The 20,139-nt window shown below is 51.0% G+C and overlaps 2 protein-coding genes across 5 annotated transcripts; both read left to right on the top strand.

The window, feature by feature from the left end:
* The first annotated feature begins 82 nt into the window (after positions 1-82).
* POLE3 (DNA polymerase epsilon 3, accessory subunit) lies at positions 83-2,536 on the top strand. The gene is made up of 4 exons (XM_004747850.3): positions 83-218; positions 321-406; positions 622-740; positions 1,016-2,536. The coding sequence occupies exons 1-4, from the start codon at positions 153-155 to the stop codon at positions 1,186-1,188; spliced, it is 444 nt and encodes a 147-aa protein (XP_004747907.1). The 5' UTR covers positions 83-152; the 3' UTR covers positions 1,189-2,536.
* A 4,786-nt stretch (positions 2,537-7,322) lies between these two features.
* Positions 7,323-18,833, top strand: ALAD (aminolevulinate dehydratase). 4 transcript variants are annotated; one of them, XM_004747841.3, is made up of 13 exons: positions 7,327-7,427; positions 8,002-8,042; positions 13,264-13,452; positions 14,358-14,408; positions 14,876-14,972; positions 15,306-15,441; positions 15,543-15,626; positions 15,716-15,804; positions 16,081-16,136; positions 16,237-16,324; positions 16,410-16,496; positions 17,021-17,150; positions 17,755-18,833. In XM_004747841.3, exons 3-13 carry the CDS (start codon positions 13,340-13,342, stop codon positions 17,814-17,816), a joined length of 993 nt encoding a protein of 330 aa, XP_004747898.1. In that variant the 5' UTR covers positions 7,327-7,427; positions 8,002-8,042; positions 13,264-13,339; the 3' UTR covers positions 17,817-18,833. The 4 variants fall into 4 exon arrangements, with proteins under 4 accessions (XP_004747897.1, XP_004747898.1, XP_004747899.1 ...); XM_004747842.3 differs by having other exon boundaries at positions 8,002-8,078; XM_004747840.3 differs by lacking the exon at positions 8,002-8,042 and having other exon boundaries at positions 7,323-7,427.
* Positions 18,834-20,139: the final 1,306 nt, after the last annotated feature.

Below are 20,139 nucleotides of genomic sequence, written 5' to 3'. Positions count from 1 at the left end.
GGCGCGCGGGGCATTATGGGACATAGTGGGGGCGACGTGGGGCGGGACGGAAGCCGGTTTGGATCAGACTGTGGCGACGCGGGAAGTCCGGACGCCGTGGCGGCCTGAGGAAGCGGCTTGAGACGGAGGCGCGGGCCTCGGCGCCGTCGGCAATGGCGGAGAGGCCCGAGGACCTAAACCTGCCCAATGCCGTCATCACGAGGATCATCAAGGAAGCGGTGGGCAGCTCTGGCTGGCGGATGGGCCAGGGGCGGCCGGGCGGGCTGCTGAGGAAGCAGGTCTTGGGCTGGTAGCTTTACTCACCCATGCTCTTTTCCCAGCTCCCGGACGGTGTCAACATTTCCAAGGAGGCCCGCAGCGCCATCTCCCGCGCCGCCAGCGTCTTCGTGCTGTACGCCACTTCCTGGTGAGGCGGGCTGAGCGAGCCAGAGCTTAGCTGGGCCGGGGGCAGAAGGGAGCCGCAGAGACCCCCCTGGCCTGGAATCCCTCACACCCCAACAGTTGTGCTCTACCTCAGTGCGGAGGGTTCTCTGGTGCCCGCTTCCCACCCCTTACCGGACAAGAGTGGGTCTGACAGGCCCCCGACGGCCTTCCATCTTTTTTTTTTTTTTTTTTTTTCAGCGCCAACAACTTCGCGATGAAAGGGAAACGCAAGACCCTGAATGCCAGTGACGTGCTCTCGGCCATGGAAGAGATGGAGTTCCAGCGGTTCGTTACCCCGTTGAAAGAAGCTCTGGAAGGTAATGACCCTTTCCTTTGTAGAGCCGAGTAAAAGATGTCCATCCTTTGTGACCTGCTCACCTGGCCCTGAGTCTGCTCAGCTTGCGTCCCTGTAAGAACAGGAAGCCAGGACTGCATGTGACTCAGGATCCGTTCAGGTGGTGCCGCCTCAGATCTGATCTGTGATGCTGAGCAGGTTACGTGCCCCTTCTCTGCCCCAGCCTTTCGGTGGCGTTAGCTGCTGTGGTCGGTCGGGTTCGGCCCTGCCTCCTCACCCCCACCTTCCTCCTCGCAGCATACAGGAGAGAGCAGAAAGGCAAAAAGGAAGCTTCAGAGCAAAAGAAGAAGGACAAAGACAAGAAAACAGATGCAGAAGAGCAAGACAAGAGCAGGGATGAGGACAACGAGGAAGACGAGGAAAGGCTGGAAGAAGAGGAACAGAATGAAGAGGAGGAAGTGGACAACTAATGGGACGGGAAGACTGTGGCACCTTGGGTGGTACCACCCGGAAATGTGGTACGTTTGTGAGAAGCTTTTCCCCGCTGGGAAGAGTAATCTCAGCCAGAAAAGCCTGAGAAGATCAAAATAAAAACTGACTAAAATTATCAAAACCAGCGCTTCCATCAGAGTAGTGGAATCCCATTTTGCCGAATCCGTCTGAAGGTAATGACTTTTGGCAAGAGGGATTCTGAATGGCTAATTTGATTAGTCAGTTTGATCTCTTTTGTTTACTTGTGGTTAGGCGGTTTTTGATCCCCAGTTCCCTTCCTAACGTCCCCCCAAAAAGGAGTAACGACTTCCATGCCGCCTTCTGTGTCCCAGATCACGGAGGTAGTGAAAGCTCAAAAAGTTGGGGCTTTGAGCATGCTCAGCCTGTTTTGATTGTACAAGATTTGGCAATACTGGCTTATTAAAGTGGTCAGAATGTGTTTAGCTTTAGGAAACTACTAAAAGGTTACAGGAGAAGAATGAAATCTGTTGTCTCTTCACTTGACAGGAATATTAATTGAATTTTTATTTCTCCAGACCCACTTGGCTCAGAGCTCCTCTATCTTGCCTGATAGGCATTTGACCTGCTGGGGTGGCCGTGCTCTGGGCACATATGCTTTTAAATCAGCCGTGTAGAACGGAATTAGTCAAGCAAGTGTGCCAATATCTTACTTTTACCACAAAACAAAACAAAACAAAAGATGGCTTAGTCTTAGGTGCACCTCACTGCCTACCACTGTATGACTTTAGGATTTATGGTCACCTCCTGGAAGGTATAAAATTCCAGACTTTCTCTTGTAGTCCATTTCCCAGGCTTGTGGCTCTCGTTTTTCATTCTTCCAATTCATGACAAATTTCAAACTTTATTTCTTCTAGGCACAACTTTCTCCCTCTGTGCTTCTCCTTTCCTGTCTCTCTTATGCCTCTCCTCTGTTCCCAGTTCCCACTTTCTCTCTCCCTCTGTTTCTCACGTCTGCCAACCCAGGAACTTTGATAAACTGCTTAACATCCCAAAGTGCAGAAATCTGATGGTGCTCAGGAATCTAATGCTCACCGCAAAAAAACCATCCTGTTTAACTGCTTCTGAAGTGACTCTGTTGACCTTTCTTCTAGTTGTTTTTTTTCTTTCTCTTGATATTTGGTGCTCCGAGCACTTTTTTGTTTGTCTCTAAGTTGAGCGCTTGGAGGGTGACAGGTAGTCAAATGTGTGTAGTTTGACACTGTTAATTTGTTAAATGAATACAGTCAAAACTTTGTTGACAAATGAGTGAAGATGTTGAGGAAAATTATGCTTTGTACAAATAAAGAACATTCTTGTTAAAAGTAATGACTCCTGTTTCATCCTGCTTGTTTATGGTAGGCGTCTGGGGAGGATGCACTGATCATCCCTGTGTATAGTTTTCAGAATGTGGACTGGGCCAGATCTTTGGAAATATAGGATCCGCGTTGCCTTGGATGACCAGCAGATGCCGCTCTTCACACACAGCAAGAGCTTTCCATGGCTCTGCTGGGCACTCTGTTGCGTTACTAGTTGCTCTATGACTCAACGTTTATTGAGTACCTACTATGTGTCTGAACTGTTCTAAATGCTTTCAGGTATGAACTCTGAAATCCTATCAAGGAGAACTACCTTTACCTTCATGATGTCAACTACAATGCTGTATTACCTCTAATCTACAAAGCTTTTTCAAATCATGAATTTATAAATAACATTTCATACAGTTGCAACCCCAGTAGTCATTAGATCTGGTGGCTTTTCCCTTCTCCACAACAGAAACATCCATTCTTCATTCCCATAAGCACCACTCAGCTAAGCTCTCAAGTCCCATCTCAACTCCTCTGGCTTCCTTTGAACTGTTTCCTACTACATCTCTGCTTGCCCCAGCTTCCCCTGTGTACCATTTGCCACGCAGATCTTCCCGGAACTTTGCTATATTCTAGTCCCTCACTGCTTCCCATTAAATCCATACTTAGACCCGGTATGCAAAACCTGTCTCAGGAGGCTTGCCTTCTCACCTACTCCAGTCTGTTTCTACTTCATTGTAAGCTTCCTGTCAATGAATCCCAAAAGAACTCTCCCTCCATATGGCTTTACATCTTCCCAAACTTTGTCTACCTCAGAAAATCAGGTTTCCTGAGAGTGGGAAGTACGACTTAAAACTATAAAATTTAGGGGTGCCTGGGTGGCTCAGTGAGTTAAGCCGCTGCCTTCGGCTCAGGTCATGATCTCAGGGTCCTGGGATCGAGTCCCGCATCGGGCTTTCTGCTCAGCGGGGGGCCTGCTTCCCTCTCTCTCTCTCTGCCTACTTGTGATTTCTTTCTGTCAAATAAATACATAAAATCTTTAAAAAAAAAAAAAAAAACTACAAAATTTAGGAGGTGCCCGGCTGGTTAAGTTGGTGAAAACTGTGAGTCTTGACCTTGAGGTGGTAAAAACAAACAAAAACTGGGAAGAATCTGAGGTTATCAACCAGTCTTTCCCAAGCATACCTTTATCTTTCCTATAGTGGTATCTGAAGTTTTGAAGGTTGCCTACTAGGTTAAGGCAAAAATACCATCTTTTATAAGCCACAGCCCTTCAGGCCTAGAGATTCTGATCTGAATTCGGAGAGTGGGAAGGTTACCATTTTCACCCATGCAAAGTTATGTTTGCAGGGGCATCTGACTGGTTCAGCAAAGCATGCAACTCTTGATCTTGATGTAAGTTTGAGCCCCATGTTGGGTATAAAGATTACTTAGCACAAAAAAAAAAAAAAAAAAAAAAAAATTAACTGGGGCACCTGGGTGGCTCAGTTGGTTAAGCACCCAACTTCGGCTTAGATCATGATCTCAGTGTCCTGGGATCCAGCCCTGTATGGGGTCCCCCACTTGGTGGGGAGTCTGCTTCTTCCCCTCCCTCTGCCACTCCCCCAAATTGTGCACATGTACTCCTTCTCACTCACTCAAATGAATAAATAAAATCTTCTTAAAAAGAAATTACTTTTGGAGCGTAATCCTATTCTTGCTGATGAGAGACTGAGGCTCATCAGGGAGAAGTGACTTGCTCAAGATCTTACCACTAACTTATGAAAGCCAGGATCCTGTTCTAGTGGCACTAGGCCTTGCTTCTCATTTTTTTCTTTAATGAACTTTTTACTTTGGAACGATTTTAGTTTTCAAAAAAGTTGCAGATTGCAGAGAGTTCCCGTGCAATTCACCTAGCTTTCCCTAATGTTGATGTCTTAACGTAACCACAGTACATTAGTCAAAACTGAGAAAAAAAAAACCACCAAATACCAAACATTTGTATTTCACCAGGTTTTCTGCTAACACGCTTTTTTGTTCCAGGAGCCATTCCAGAATACTACGTTGCATTCAGTGAGCTGATTTTATCTTTTCTTTTAAATCAGGGTTGTTGTTGTTGTTGTTGTTGTTGTTGTTGTTGTTGTTTTAAGATTTTAATTTATCTGGAGGCACCTGGGTGGCTCAGTGGGTTAAAGCCTCTGCCTTTGGCTTGGGTCATGATCCCAGGGTCCTGGGATCGAGCCCCACATTGGGTTCTTTGCTCAGCGGGGAACTTGCTTCCTCCTCTCTCTCTGCCTGCCAAATAAATAAGTAAAATTTAAAGAAGAAGAAGAAGAAGAAGATTTTAATTTATCTGAGGGCCCCTGGGTGTCTCAGTTGGTTGGGCAACTGCCTTTGGCTCAGGTCATAATCCTGGAGTTCCAGGATCTAGTCCCGCGTCACAAGGAGTCTGCTTCTCCTTCCACCCTCTCCCTTCTCCTGCTCTCTCTCTCTCTCATTCTCTCTAATAAGTAAATGAAACTTTTTTTTTTTAAGTCCCAAAAGAGTGAAAAATTTAAGAATGCTGCAGTTTGGTGTAACCTGTGTCAAAATCTGTCGCAATCTATTTCAAAAAAATATAATCTTTTTTTTGAGAGTGCAAACAAATGAGCAAGAGGAGGGGCAGAAGGAGAGGAAGAGAGAGAATCGCCAACAGACACCCTGTTGAGTGTGGAGCCCGACGCCAGCCCTAAGATCATGACCTGAGCAGAAACCAAGAGTCAGCTGCCCAACTGAATGAGCCACCCAAGCACCCCCCAATTTGATCTTTTAATAGAGATGATATTCACAGAACATAAAATTAACCATTTTTAAATCACCAATTCAGGGCATTTAGCACATTCACAATGTTGTACAACCACTACTTCTATCTAGTTCCAAAACATTTTCATCACCCCAAAATAAAACCCTGTACCTGTCAAGCACTTATTCCCCATGCTTTCCTCCCTCTAGCCCCTGGCAACCCCTCATCTCTATTTTTATACACTTCAGAGCATTTAGCACAATGCCCTATACCTACCTGGGAAGCATTCACAATAGTTCAGTAGGTTTTTTAAATTTTGTGGGTTATTTTGTTTTGTTTTTCACTTCTTATTAAAGTATAAATACCAAATGGTGCAGATAAATGTAGAGCTTGATGAATTTGCACAGGCATCCATGTAACTCACACTCAGATCAATAAACAGCATGACCAGCACCCTAATAAGCCCCTGTGGCCTCCCATCTGGGCACTGCCTGTCTTCCCCAATAGTAATCGCTATCCTAACTTCCAACAGCACAAGTAAATTTTGCCTGGTTTGTATTTCATATAAACGAAATCATACAATATGTATTCTTGTGTCTGACTCCTTTTGCCTAACATAATGTTTAAGATTTGTTCATATTGTTGCATTCACAATACTTTTTGTGGATAAGACTGAGAGACGAAGGTAAAATTGTTTTCAACAACTTGGGGTCGGGTAGAGAATGGAAACAGGTCTTTCTGCCAAGAATAAGAGAAACATATGAAAAACAGATTACACCAAATAGCAGCATTCTTAAATTTTTCACTCTTTTTGGGTTCTTTGAGGTAGATGGTCCTAATTACGCTTAGTTAAACTCAGATGGAACAGGTGTCATAAAAGAAATGAGCAGGGAATCCAAACTACCCCTATGAGTTGAAGGAACCTACTAGCAGGCATTGCAGAGGAAGTCCAGTGTGACATGGGGCAAATTATTTAATCTCCCTGGAGACTGTATTCCCAGTCTGTAAAATGAGGATAGTAACATTGTCATCAAAATTAAATAAGTGAATGTAAAACGCATGGTACTGTCCCTGACTCAAATGCACAAAAAATATGACTTCATTTCCACCATTTCCCTTATTTGACCACAGATCAGAACTCTAGTAGCTGGAAATTACACAGGTCATATTTCCCTAGCACGCATTAAGCCTTTCTGCCGCTTTAACTTGAAATATAAAGAGGTATAAAACAGGTTTGGAGTACCAATTTTGAGAAATAAAATCTTAGAGGAAGTGTAATAACCAGCCCACTGGCCTCTTCAGCAAGTCAGAGTCAGTTTTTCTCCAATCCCTGATGCATCTTTATAAAGGCATTCCTCGGCTAGGGTACGGATCTACACCCCTACTTCACCCTCCCAATACTACTAGGTCACCCAAGCCCCAAAAGCCTCACCAGTTCCCTCCGGCCCCTGCACAGACTCTGACCAAACCCCCGCACAGACCTTTAGTCAAATTGATGCCCCTATCAGACTCAAGAGCTTTTCCGGAGTCTTTCACATCACATCTCTCAATCCATGGCACAGAGCTGGCCCTGAGTAATTACTCTGGAATTAATTTTCTCTGAAAACCTGGAAGGCAGCCTGGTGCTGAACTCAACAGCTTTAAAATACTCAGTCTGCAAAAATGAACTTAGCTATTGTGTTAGGTATTAAGGTGTTGTTTTAATGTCCTTGACACCCGATTATTCTTTCAACAATTAACCACCGCCAAGTATGCGCTAGGCTGGGAAGAGGAGGACGCCAAAGAGTGTAATCGCTTCGGAGCCGGACTCACAGGGACCCCGCCCGCACCGCCCCTGCGCCCCAACGTGGGCTCCGGTGGGCCTTCCGCCGTTCAAGTTCTGGCCCCTAGAGGGGCTGGGCGCGGACCCGCCCGCCCTTCCGCACACCCGATTGGCCAGGCCTCGAGGGGGCGTGGGCGGAGCCGCGGCCCGAGTTGACCAGCCCGCAGGCAAAGTGCTCGCAGGGGGTGTGGCTTGCACGCTGGTCGGGGCGGGCTGCAAGGGGGGGGAGCTGTTTCCGGGTGAGCCGCCCCGCCCCCACGTGGGCCCCGGGAGAGTAGAACGCACTACGGTGGTGGCGGGAGCAGCAACTGGGAGCCCTTGAGGAACCAGGTGAGTGGGGAGCGGACTCGGGGAGATGGCGGACTTGGAGGAGGGGACTGTGGCACCAAGAGTCTCTTGTCCCCAGGTCCCAACGTGCCGTGGGCGCCTGAAGCGCCGGCGGTGCAGCCGGGGACAGAGTCCTTGTGGAGCCCCCGTTTGGAGTCTTAGATTGCCCTGCTGCAGTCGGGATTGGGGTCCCCGCGTAGCTGTACGTTTGGGGGCTCGCCTCTGGGCTTTGCCTCCCCTCTCTGGGGTCCATTCCCTTGGAGACGCCTAGGGCATTCTCCATCAGTACAGAGCCCAAAGTGCCTCGAAGGACAGGGGAGGGAAGTGAAGGCAGTAACAGAGGCTTTGTGCTAGACTTAAACATAGGTCACATCCATTGGCCCATTAAGTCTACAGCAGACCTTGCGGTCCGTTCAAATCGCCATTTACCAGGTGCAGAAACTGAGATCGCTCAGCTAGAAAGTGACAGAATCGGGATTTGAACACACGTCTGCAGAGTCCAAAACCTATACTTAGCCATCAGGCTGCCAGTTGCAGCCAAGTCCAGAGTCAACATTCTATTTCCTTCCTCCCCCAGCACCCTTTCAGCCAGAGTTCTCCACAAGCCCACCTCTGCTGGTAAGCACAGCTTTGAAATCTACTTGAAGTATCAAGGTGTGTACTGAGAACTGGGCTTCTGAAGACCCCGATTCTAGCCCCAGATCTGCCGCTGACCTCTTGCCTGATCTTGAGCTAGTGTTTGCCTTTCTCTGAGACCAGTTTCACCATCAATTTCAATGATGTAATCAACAAGCTTTAAGGATCCATTTAGCCAAGATGTTCTAGGAGTCTGGAACTGGCAGATTCTCCCTATAGCTCCAGATGGCTAAACCCAGAAAAGGTTGGGCTCTTCAAAGCCCTAGGTCAAGGCCTGGGTCTCATGCTTCTCTTTAACCCCTGTATCTAGCATTGGGGCAGACCAATGGGTAGCGATTCAGGAAATGCGGGTTGAATAAACAGGGAGTTAGTTGGTCCCCTTTCAGAACTGCCTGACAGCTGCTATCCTGGGCCTTCTGGGGCTTTGGATTTCTCAGCCTTGGTCACCTTCCACCACAGGTGGCCCTCCTGACTGCCTCCTCCCCAGCTAGCAGCCGGGACTGCCAGAGCTGGCAGCAGCTCCCAGCCGTCTGCACCAAGAGCACAGCCTCTGAAATCCTCAGCAGAGCACAGCATGATAGTGGTGGTGGGGGTGTCATTCAGGCCTTGCAGCTCCTTCTAACCCTCCTTCCCACAGTGGCAGCTCTTGGGGCCCAACATAGTTACTCCCAGATTGGGGAAGTTGCCTTCTAAGGAAGGAGATACCTTCATAATCAGTCTGCAAACCTTCCTTTCTCAGGAAGCCATGCTTGACCCCTGGAGACACAGGCCCTCCCATAGATAGCATCTAGTCCACCCCTCTGCCTCTGCATCTGTCCAGATTAGTTCTCACCACAGAAGCTGCTGGAAGACAGGGACACCACCTGAGATATCTGGGAAGACCCTGCGGTGACCAGGTTTGAGTGAAAGTTCTCCCTCCTGGGAGTGGAGCAGAAGGCACAGCTGTGTGGACTTGGGGTAGGGGGTGATATTTCCAGCTCCCTTCTGCTCCTTGTGATAAAAGTAGCTACATGTTCACTGGGCTGCTCCCTGATGCCAGGCACGTACCTCCTATCTCTAATCTGATTTCCACAGCTTTGCAAGTTGATAGTATCATTCCCATTTTATAGATTATGAAATAAAGATTCTGAAAGGCCAGCAGCCTTGCCCAAAGTCACACAGCACAGAAAAGACGTGGGATTGTGTGACCCCTAAATAAGGTTCTTTCTGCACCGCCCTGTCCTGCCTTCCAGCTAAGCTAACCTGTTCTCATGTGGGTGAGCACAGGTGCTGGATCTCATGGTGACTTGCTGCTGTCTTCAGTGAGGTGTCACAGGATTGTGGCTTGGAGGCTCCCTTAACTTGGAAGAAATGCCCCCCAAACCCAAGTGTGTGGAAATCTCCCAGTCTTGAGGGACTGTTTGCAGAGCAGAGCCTTGGCATGGATTTGGCTCTGCAAACAGGTAGCTCTGGCTCGGGGACCGTTTTATTTATTTTATTTATTAAGTGCCTGTTGTAACAAAATGACTGTGTGTGGTTGAGGTGACAGGGCACTGGACTAGAAGGCAGGAGACTCATGGTCAAGGCCAGCTCTGCACCTGACTGACTGCTCAGTGTCAAACAAGTCCTGTTGCCTCTCTGCACCTCATTTTCCACTTGAGAATCTAAGAGATGAACAGGATTGGTGATTTTCAACGTTTTAAATTTTTTCTCAGCACTGACACCCGTTTCTCAAAGCAGATCTCTCCCTAAACCCTAAAACTAAACAGATGCAAGTAGAATTGCCCTAGTCAAGCCTCCTTCTCACTCTCACCCTTCTCCCTTGCCCCCCTCCGTTCCCCATGGTAAAATTGGGGCTGCAGAGCTCCTAGGCAGCCCTGCTCTGCTGCTTCTGATAAGCAGGAGGCCTGTGCTTGCCCAGCCTTCTAAAACAGATGGGGAGCTGAGGCCACTAGAATGTAGCTTTGAATTCCAGAAGCCAGGGTCCTGCTATAGAGGTTGTTCTCCGGGAAGTGAATCAGAGGCAGGTTCAAAATCCAACTTGACTCTCCAGAATGACATGGAGCAAGTCACTTAACCTCTCAGAGCCTCCATTTACTTATCACTGAAAGTTGGAACAGTCTCTGCAGTGAAATGAGATAATATATATAAAAGTATCTAGTCCTGGGGCATCTGGGTGGCTCAGTGGGTTAAGCCTCTGCCTTCCGCTCAGGTCATGATTTCAGGGTCCTGGGATCAAGCCCCACATTGGGCTCTTTGCTCAGCAGGGAGCCTGCTTCCCTTCCTCTCTCTCTGCCTACTTGTGATCTGTCACATAAGTAAATAAAATTAATTAATTAATAAAATCTAAAAGTACCTAGTCCAGTACCCAGCACATAACGTCACAGTATATTTTCCTCTCGTGTATTCTCCATCTCTCCCACCCACAAGGCGGATAATAGACGTAGAGAGATGCTTGTGGAACCAAGTCTTCATCAGGATTATGGGGTATGGTAGATAAGACCCTGTACTCATTGTCTAGAACAGATTCAATTTCAGGCTCGTTTGCTCACCAACTGTGTGGTCTTGGGCAAGGGACATAACCTCTCTGAGCTGAGCTAACCCCTAGCAGACCCCGACCACCAACCTTGCACAAAATGGGCACTCAGGACTTTCTGTCTCCCAGATGACTGAATGCTCATCTGGGGGTTGGACACCTTTGGGGAGACCTGACTTGCCTCTGTGTCAGATGATGCGGCTGGCGCCAGGAGGGGGGTGTGGTAGGAGGGTGGGTCCCTGTGTGGCTCCTGATAACACCAACCCTGCCAAGGAGGAGGATGGATAAAAGTGGGCCCCTGAGCTGCTTGGGAGGGCACTAAAGGGGCCTGAGAGACTGGAGAGAAAGGCCTTATCAGTGTGCTAGGGGACCCCCATTCCCCACTCCCTGCCTGGGAGATGACACATCAGGCTCACAGGCCTGCTGTTTTAGCCTCTTAATTCACTAAGTGTAACCTCGAAAAAGTCCTTGCCTTGAGGTCCCATTCATACAAGGAGACACCGGTGGCTCCTTCTCCCCACTACTTGGCTACTGGGTATCTCCCCCAGGCACCTCCAGAAGCTCAGCTCCCAACCACCCTCTTCCTGCCTTGTCTCTGTCTCCATTGCCCTCTGGGTCACACAAGCTCAGAGCCTCTGCCCCAAGAGACTGCCTCTTGGCTGCCTTACGAAGGCCCTTCCCTTTCCTCCCCTCCCCACTCCTGTTCGAGTGTCTCTGCTCCTTGGCTCAGCTCTGCTCTGCCTGCAAAAATTATCTGCCTAAAGCCAGGCTCTGAGCAGGCCACTCCCCCACCCCCTCCTCATCTTCACTGTCCTCAAGTCTGGCCTCCTCTTGTCCCCTCCCTCCCTGGTATACACATCACCTTTGCCTCCTCAGTCCTCACAGTAGCCCACGGCCCGTTTCCCCTTCCCCACCTTGGCCCCTTTCTTCCCTTCCTGAGCGAACACTCTCCCCTTTTCCTCTGCCAAGCCGAACCCGCTCATCTGAGAAACAAAGTTGAAGCCACCCCTCCCACACCCGGCCTTCATCCAACAAGCTTCTTCCAACCTCCAAACTTGCCTTGGGACTCATGGTTCACTTGGGGCAGCTCCTGTCTGAGACAGCCTCCAGCAGCCCTACCTGCCCGGGCATGTAGGGCTTCGAACTCACGTGCACGGGTGCCTGGCAGGGCCTGGCACGCAGTAGGTGCTCAAGAAACACGTGCACGCCCCAGCTTCCTTCTGTCTTACATTCGCTTGTTTGGCACTTAGGGTGCACTGTCTTGTACTTCATGTAGTTAAATATTTACCCCGCAGGCGGGGTTGGGGGGCAGGGGAGTCCAGGAATGAGCTTACCGCGGACCATGCCCTGCAGAAGCTCTGTCTCCTGGAATGAGCTGAAATGTATCCACAGAGAGCTGTTATGGAAGGCAGCTATGCTCACCACTATACCACCAACGCTGCACCACAGAGAGCTGTTATGTAAGAGAGATTATGATCTGGGCACGAGAAGCTTCAGCAGGAGAGGGAAGGGGGCCACCAGATAGGAGTTAGGGGTGAGGAGGTGGTGCGGAGAGCACGAACCTTTTGGATAAAGGGTGGAGGGGTGCGAACCGGGGAGTGGGGGCGATCCAGAGAGTGGCCAAGTGTGGCTGGTGCTTGGGGAGCGGCAGGGGGCACTCAGACTGGAAAAAAGGGCTGCCTGTGGTCCCCCTCTAGGGGGTCTGTCTGTCTGTCTGTCCATGTCTGTCAGGCCCTTGCTATTTAATCCTCTTAGTGTGTGTTGTGCGGTACAAGAAGTCTCTGTACCAGGTGTTAACGGTGCTTTTCTCTAGAGGTAGAATTACCTTTTTCTCTAGAGATAGAATTACTGGCGATTTTTCTCTTGCTCCTTATCTAAAATTCCTGCCAAGCACATAGACATTTTTTCATGGAATGAACAAAGTTCAAGTGTCAGCTTCTCATACTAATTTCTAACCCATCACAGATTGATTTTTTTTTTTTGATAGAATATTTTTTAAAAATTGTGTTAGGGGTGCCTGGGTGACGCAGTCAGTTAAGCATCTACCTTTGGCTCAAGGTCCTGGGATCTAGCCCCACATTGGGCTCCCTGCTCAGCAGGAAGCCTGCTTCTCCCTCTCCCACTCCTCCTGCTTGTGTTTTTGCTCTCACTGGCTCTCTCTCTGTCAAATAAATAAAATCTTAAAAAAAAAAAAATGTATTGGGGCGCCTGCATGGCTCAGTGGGTTAATCATCTGCCTTCAGCCCTGGTCATGATCTCAGGGTCCTGGGATCAAGCCCCATATCAGACTCTCTGCTCAGTGGGGAGCCTGTTTCCTCTTCTTTCTCTGCCTCCCTCTCTGTCTACTTGTGATCTTTCTGTCAAGTAAATAAATGAAATCTTTTTTAAAAAATAAATAAATAAAATGTATTGAATTGCTAGAGAAATGTCATTTTAGAAAAAGAAACCATAAAATATACAAGCTAAAATCTTAGATTATTTGATTCTGATAGCTAAGAAAGTTTCCAGAGGGGCCTATGTCCCTTCCTGTACTTAACCTTATCACAGACCAGCAGGGATTGGCCAGCGCAGGCCAGAGAACGGTGGAGACAAGAGTTGGGAGGAGCACAGGCAGGGTATGGGACCATCTCCTGGGGACAGGGGCCGTGTCTGACATGCTTCTTGTTGCTCTCTGCCCTCCCACCTCAGAGCTGAGCGTGCAGCCGACGCCCCAGGAGCCCACAGTGCCCAGCAGCCTGCCTCCACGTTGCCCCTGTCCGCCACCATGCAGCCCCAATCAGTTCTGCACAGCGGCTACTTCCACCCACTGCTTCGCGCCTGGCAGGCAGCCGCCACACCCCTCAGTGCCTCCAATCTCATCTACCCCATCTTTGTCACGTGAGTCCCCAGGAATGGTCCAGGCCTCTGATCTGCCAGGGGTGTGTGTGTGTGTGTGTGTATGTGTGTGTGAGAGAGAGAGAGAGAGAGAGAGAGAGAGAGTTCAGGACAACAGTCTTCAGAACCAAACAAACCTTGAAAAGAGCTCAAGTCTTCCCATTTGGAAAATAAGGATTTTAACCCTGGCCTGCCATCCTGAGCTTTTGCGAGAAGACAGAAGCTGAGAAGACGTTCTGTAGATTGCAAAGAGCTATGTACGTGTCCGCAGTGGCAGTCATGATTATTCATCATAGCAGTGGCTGACACTGAGCGCTTGCTGTATACCGAGTACTGTGCTAAGCAGCGTACATGGATTATCTCTTCCAGTCCTGACAGTTGTCATGGGAAGAAAGTATGGATAGTGTCCCCTAGACTGTCCTCTCCACGAGGGCAGGGATTTGTGTCCATTTTGTTCACTTTGTGTCTCCAGAGAGTAAATAGTACCTGTGCATCATAAGCACTCAGCGTTCGTTGAATGAATGAACAAACCCATCCAAAGACAAATGAAGGGCCTGAGGCTCAAAGAGATGGTACAACTGGGCCAAGGTCACCCAACCAGCAAGTGGCTGGGATCGCAGGCAAAGAGGACCTTCTGACTTCAGAACCCCAAGTCCATAGCCACTGGACTCCTTCATATGATTAGTGTTCTTTTTGTCCCGTTGCCTCTGTTGTCACTGTCACTCTTGTTGTTCCTATTATTTCAGGCCCTGGGCTTGGCCAGGCAGGGAACCAGACACTGGACCCCAACTCCTCCCTCCATCCACCTTCCCATCTCCCCAGCCATCCCTCCCAGTCACGCCCTCACCACTGGCCCTTCCCACGGCTCCTAATCCATAGCCCACCCCCACCCCCCCCCGCTCTTGCAGGGACGTTCCTGATGATGTACAGCCCATCGACAGCCTCCCAGGAGTGGCCAGGTAGGAGACGTGGTGGGGAGGGCCAGGGGAGGAAGGAGGGAGAGAGTTCCCAGCTGGAGGTGCCAGGAAGCAGACCCAAGAGGTAGAAGATCTGGAGAACCTCACTTGAGCTCCGTAGAGAAAAGAGTTTTCTCAGGGCCCGAGTTAGAAGAGACAGCCACATAAAGGAATGAGCTACCCATTCATCACCAGAGATGTCATAGCCGAGTCCCTTGCAAAGGAGAGCCGAGCTGCCAGTGGGAGTTCAGTAAGAGTCTTCCACAGCTGAGTTCCATAGCTCGGCTTCTAGGGGCCTCGGTTTTCCCATCTGTTTGGTGGGTGCATTCCCACCCCTCTCTGTACTGTGAGACTTGAGCTCTCCTGGTGCCATGTGCAACTTGGCTCTTAACAGCGTGGGGGGTGGTGAGGTGCGGGGAGCCTTGCCTGCCACGTGCTCATTTCAGCCCCTCTGCTCCCCCTCCACACAGGTATGGGGTGAACCGGCTGGAAGAGATGCTGAAGCCCCTGGTGGAAGAGGGCCTGCGCTGCGTCCTGGTCTTTGGAGTCCCTAGCAGGGTCCCCAAGGTGGAGAATCAGAAGCAGAGTTTGAGGGGAGGACAGGGAGGGCCGGGTGAGGGTGAGCTGAGCTCACGTACAGACAGTGCCCTCATTACAGCCTTGTGCTGGCCCTGGGGCGAGGATGAGGGGACATGGCCCCTGCCTGATGACAGCACCCGCATAGGGACAGAAAGCTAAGTAGGGGTGTGACACCCTGACTGGACAGGTCAAGTGCCCTGTGCAAAATGGGGACAGTCCTTACTATGTCCTCGTGTAGGGAGCTGGTCTCCCTGGTCTGGTTCCTGCTTTTCTAAGGCCTCACATAGCAGACGTACCTCTTTGTCCTTCCCCTGCCACTAGGATGAGCGGGGTTCTGCAGCCGACTCTGAGGACTCTCCGGCGATCGAAGCCATCCGCCTGTTGCGCAAGACCTTCCCCAGCCTCCTGGTGGCCTGCGATGTCTGCTTGTGCCCCTATACCTCTCATGGCCACTGTGGTGAGCTCCCTCCCTGCACCTCCCACCCCTCCTAGTCCTCCTCCGGGGTGGATGGGCCAGGGACTGAGATGCTCCCCCAAAGCCAGCTGTCTGTCCTGCAGGGCTGCTGAGCAAGAATGGGGCATTCCAGGCAGAGGAGAGCCGCCAGCGGCTGGCAGAAGTGGCCCTGGCCTACGCCAAGGCAGGTGAGTGAGCCTTGGGCAGAGAGGAGGAACTCCGGGTCAGAGTGGATAGCAGGCTCCCGGGGTTCTGAAGACCACCCTCTACCCCTCAGGATGTCAGGTGGTCGCCCCTTCGGACATGATGGATGGACGCGTGGAAGCCATCAAGGAGGCCCTGATGGCCCATGGACTTGGCAACAGGGTAGGGGTGGGGAGTGTGGCGAGGGGTGGGGGGAAGGCACAGAGAGAGTCCGGACCATCCCTGACCCTACACCTGCCTAGAGTCATGGAAGTGAAAACAGCCCTGGATGGGGTCTTTGAGATCCATCCCAGCTTCTGCATCTCACATGGGAAAATCAAGGCCCAGAGCTTTAATGGGACTAGACCACAGGCATTCTGCTTCCCAGCGTACAACCTTCCTCTCCCTGTCTCTCCACCCTGGGATGTCTGAACCTTGACCCCCGTTGTCTCCCCGTAGGTATCAGTGATGAGCTATAGTGCCAAATTTGCATCCTGTTTCTACGGACCTTTCCGGTGAGTGGGGATTGGCAGGGGCCTGCTTTCAAACCCCTCACCCATTCGCCCAAAGCTGGACCCCCACCCCCGCCCACTCGCTGATGCCTCCTCTTCCCAGGGATGCGGCTCAGTCTAGCCCAGCTTTTGGAGACCGCCGCTGCTACCAGCTGCCGCCGGGAGCACGAGGCCTGGCCCTCCGAGCAGTGGTGAGTGACCAGAGCTTGAGCCCACTGGCTGGGCCATTCCCATCTTGCCTCCTGGGCACTCCCTACACAGTATTTCAACCCTTAGGCCCGGGACGTACGGGAAGGAGCCGACATGCTCATGGTGAAGCCAGGAATGCCCTACCTGGACATCGTGCGGGAGGTGAAGGACAAGGTGAGCAGGCAGAGCAGAGAGAAGCCGGGGCCCAGGGAGAGGAGTGAGTTTGTCCACAGGCTCTGGGGTCTCAGACTCAGAGACCACAGACTGTCTGGGTTCCTGAGCAGGAATCCTACCACCGCATCCCTGCCCAGGAACCACTATGGGCATCTGCCCCAGGGCTGGTCAGAGCCTTTGAACCACTGGGCTTTCCCAGTTCAAGAGTGGGGAGGCCTGGAGCGCCTGGGGGACTCAGTCGGTTGAGCATCTGACTCTTGGTGTTGGCTCGGGTCATGGTCTCAAGATAGTGGATGGAGCATCAGGCTTTGCATTCAGCGGGGAGTCTGCTTGGGATTCTCTCTCTCCCTCTGCCCCCACCCCTCTCTAAAATAAATAAATCTTAAAAAGAAAAAAAAAAAGGCTGGGCCTGGCTGCCAACCGTAGTGACACTGAGCTCGGGGCTCCAGATGCTCACAGGTTGGGCAAGGCGGAAGGGTCACTCTGGGAGGTTCCACCTGTCCACCCACCCTGCTTTTCGGCAGCACCCTGAGCTCCCTCTTGCCGTGTACCACGTTTCCGGAGAGTTCGCCATGCTGTGGCACGGAGCCCGGGCCGGGGCGTTTGATCTCAAGGCTGCTGTTCTGGAGGCCATGACCGCCTTCCGCCGCGCAGGTAAACAGGCTGGGCCGGGGTTTTCTGACCTGCGCATGGGGCTGATGGGCACTTTGTGGGGAAATAAAGTCATGAGACAGCCTGGAGTCTTGTGCCTGGAAATACCAGGAGGGGCCGTGGAGCTGCAGGAGCAAACGTGCAGCAGCAGTGAAGAAAACAGAGCCCTCGGGTGACTTTTTTGGTGTTGAGACCGTAGCCAAGCCAGCTGCGTGCACTCAGTGTCCTTGTCTGCAAACCGGGGACCAAATAGCCGAGGCGGGTTGTCTGGAGAACTGCGGGCGATGATATGGGTCACAGGCCTATGCTCATCACTCCACAGACAGGAGCCGGTGGTGTTGGCGTGCGGGTGGCACGGGAAGGGCCCTTACAACGTACTCATTCCTCCCACTCTGTGTTTTATACATTGGCAAACTGAGGCCCAGCAAGAGAGAATGACCTGCCTAGGGTCACACAGCACGCAGGCTCAGCCTTAACATTGTGACACCCGCGGGCTGTGCCTCTTCGTGGTAGCCGCCTGCCCCCTCCTTGGCCCTGGACTCCCTGAAGGTGTGCCCAGAGCTGATGCCCGGCCCCTCCCCGCTTCCTGCTTCTGTCCCCCCCACAGGTGCCGACATCATCATCACTTACTACACGCCTCAGCTGTTGCAGTGGCTGAAGGAAGAGTGATGGCGGCCGTGCACAAGACCAATAGCTAGAACTTTTCAAAGGTCCCGGGGCATTGGAGAAGTGAAAACCAAAGTAAATGCTGCTTTAGAACTGTGCCCTCACACCCTCTTCCTACTCACGTGCTGGCCAGCGCCCAGCAGCCCTGGGGGCTTTCTGTCAGCCTGCGCCCTCTCACCACGCGAGCCTCCCGGGCTCCCCCAGCCTTCCCCATCCCTCCCCTGGCTCAGCCCCGAGGCTCACCTCCATTACCCCAGCTCCTCCTCTTGGTGTGGCCTCAGCTTGAAAGCCACCAGGAGGTAAGGGCTCAGGCTTGGTGGGGCCTCACAGAGGGGCTTGGAGCATTAGGGGTATAGGAGGGCAAGTGACATCTTGTATCATAAAAAGCTCCAGAAACCCCGAGGCCTCTGGCACCAGAGCTGGGCACCGGGACAGAGGCCTAGAATGACATCTCCAGGTTTAGAGTTGAGATGTGCCTCAATTCCACTGGAAGGTGATTCCCACACAGGCCCATGTTGGCAGGCTACCTGAGCTCTCCTGTTCTGTTCTCAGCCATAGACCCAAAGAAGACTTAACTTGTTAATGAGCACAAACGTTGCCTGAGGATCAAAATTGAGAAGCAAGTAGAGAGAGAGTTCCTGACTGTTGGAGAACTAGAAGCCAGAAAGGCTTTTCTTTTTTTTTTTTTTTTTTAAGATTTTATCTATTTATTTGACAGAGAGAGATCACAAGTAGGCAGAGAGGCAGGCAGAGAGAGAGAGGAGGAAGCAGGCTCCCTGCTGAGCAGAGAGCCCGATGCGGGACTCGATCCCAGCACCCTGAGATCATGACCCGAGCCGAAGCTTAACCCACTGAGCCACCCAGACGCCCCCAGAAAGGCTTTTCTGTTGAAGAGAATTTTTGACAACATCTGCTTGGTGCCTCGACACAGTGCTGGGTACTGGGCTATAGCAGGATGGATCTCAGCCTGTCTCTCTGTGTGGAATCACTGCAGGGAGAACAGGAGACAGATGACAATAAGAAAACAAAGCAATTACAAATTGTAATTCGTGCTTTGAGGGAAAGAAAGGGGCTTGACAGAATAACCAACCAAGGGTGTCTCTTGAGAGGGTGGTCCAGAACCCCTCCCTGAGGTTGAGGGACAAGAAAGGATCCTTCCAGAGAGCAGAGGGAAAGGCAGAAGAAGCCACAAGAATTACACAAACTGTGCAAAGGTCCTGTGGTGGGAGGAGCTTGGCAGAGCTTCTGGGAGCGGGGTGAGGAAGCAGAGGGGGTGATAGGACTGGAGGTTGGAAAGGTAGGCTCTGCAGGCCTACCTGTAGGAAGCTCGGTCTTACTTGGCATTGGGTAGAAAGCGATCTGCAGGATTCTTAACTAGAAGTTATGTGTGTTCCACTTTTTCACGCTCTGCTGCTGTGCAAAAAGGGAAGGGTAAGCAAGAAAGAGACTGGTTGGGAGGCTCTTGGAGACCCCACAGAGCATCGACAGTGGCCTGGACTGGGGTGGCAGTGGGGAGAGGAGGAAGTAGAGGTATTCAGGATATGTTCTGGAGCCAGAATGAGCAAGTTTTGCCTGAACTGTTAACCAGGGAACAGGAAGAAACAAGGATGGCCTCATGGGTTTCTGGCTTGAGCCCCTGGATGAGTGCTTTCTTCCAAGACTCACATCATGTCTCCCGTAGTAAAAGTTAAGGCCCTACCTAAAGGGCCCACCTGCAGAGTTACAAATCCCAAATCTAGGGCCAAAGCAAGCTCAAGTCCGACCTTAAGCATACAATGCATTTTAAAATGTAGAATTCTTGGGGGCGCCTGAGTGGCTCAGTGGGTTAAAGCCTCGGCCTTCAGCTCAGGTCATGATCCCAGGGTCCTGGGATCGAGACCCGCATCACAGAGAGCCCGCTTCCTCCTCTCTCTCTCTCTCTGCCTGCCCCTCTGCCTACTTGTGATCTCTCTCTGTCAAATAAATAAATAAAATCTTAAAAAAAAAAAAATAAATAAAAATAAAAATAAAAAAAAATAAAATGTAGAATTCTTAACCCCCAGCAGAGCTCCTCTAGTGAGACCAGTCCCCTCTGACTCCTTGTTGTCTTCCTCAGCGCTGCAGCTGACTGGGGACCTGATCTCACCCTGTCCTCAGCATTTGGGGAGGTAGCCAGTCAAAATCAGGGCTTGAAGAGGCATAAATAAAGCTTCACCTTCCAAGGAGCCTGAGCCTGTAACTCCCACCTGAAGGCCCCAACACTAATGGGAGATGAGTCACTGATGGGCCTCAGGGCTCTGACCAGACCAGAATGTTTGGTCATGTTAGCTTCTTAGCTTCTTGTCTC

The sequence above is a fragment of the Mustela putorius genome, unplaced genomic scaffold (genome assembly GCF_011764305.1).
Source record: "Mustela putorius furo isolate JIRA1106 unplaced genomic scaffold, ASM1176430v1.1 tig00000580_pilon_pilon_pilon, whole genome shotgun sequence".
In the NCBI taxonomy this organism is placed as follows: Eukaryota; Metazoa; Chordata; class Mammalia; order Carnivora; family Mustelidae; genus Mustela; species Mustela putorius.
This window is presented reverse-complemented; position numbering and strand designations above follow the sequence as displayed.

Coding starts and splice junctions, on each gene's coding strand:
- POLE3 (XM_004747850.3), top strand. CDS start 153: ATGGCGGAGAGGCCCGAGGACCTAAACCTGCCCAATGCCGTCATCACG. Junction 219..320: donor CGAGGATCATCAAGGAAGCG/GTGGGCAGCTCT, acceptor CTCTTTTCCCAG/CTCCCGGACGGTGTCAACAT. Junction 741..1,015: donor GTTGAAAGAAGCTCTGGAAG/GTAATGACCCTT, acceptor TCCTCCTCGCAG/CATACAGGAGAGAGCAGAAA.
- ALAD (XM_004747839.3), top strand. CDS start 11,956: ATGTATCCACAGAGAGCTGTTATGGAAGGCAGCTATGCTCACCACTAT. Junction 15,442..15,542: donor TACCTCTCATGGCCACTGTG/GTGAGCTCCCTC, acceptor TCTGTCCTGCAG/GGCTGCTGAGCAAGAATGGG. Junction 16,497..17,020: donor TGCGGGAGGTGAAGGACAAG/GTGAGCAGGCAG, acceptor GCTTTTCGGCAG/CACCCTGAGCTCCCTCTTGC.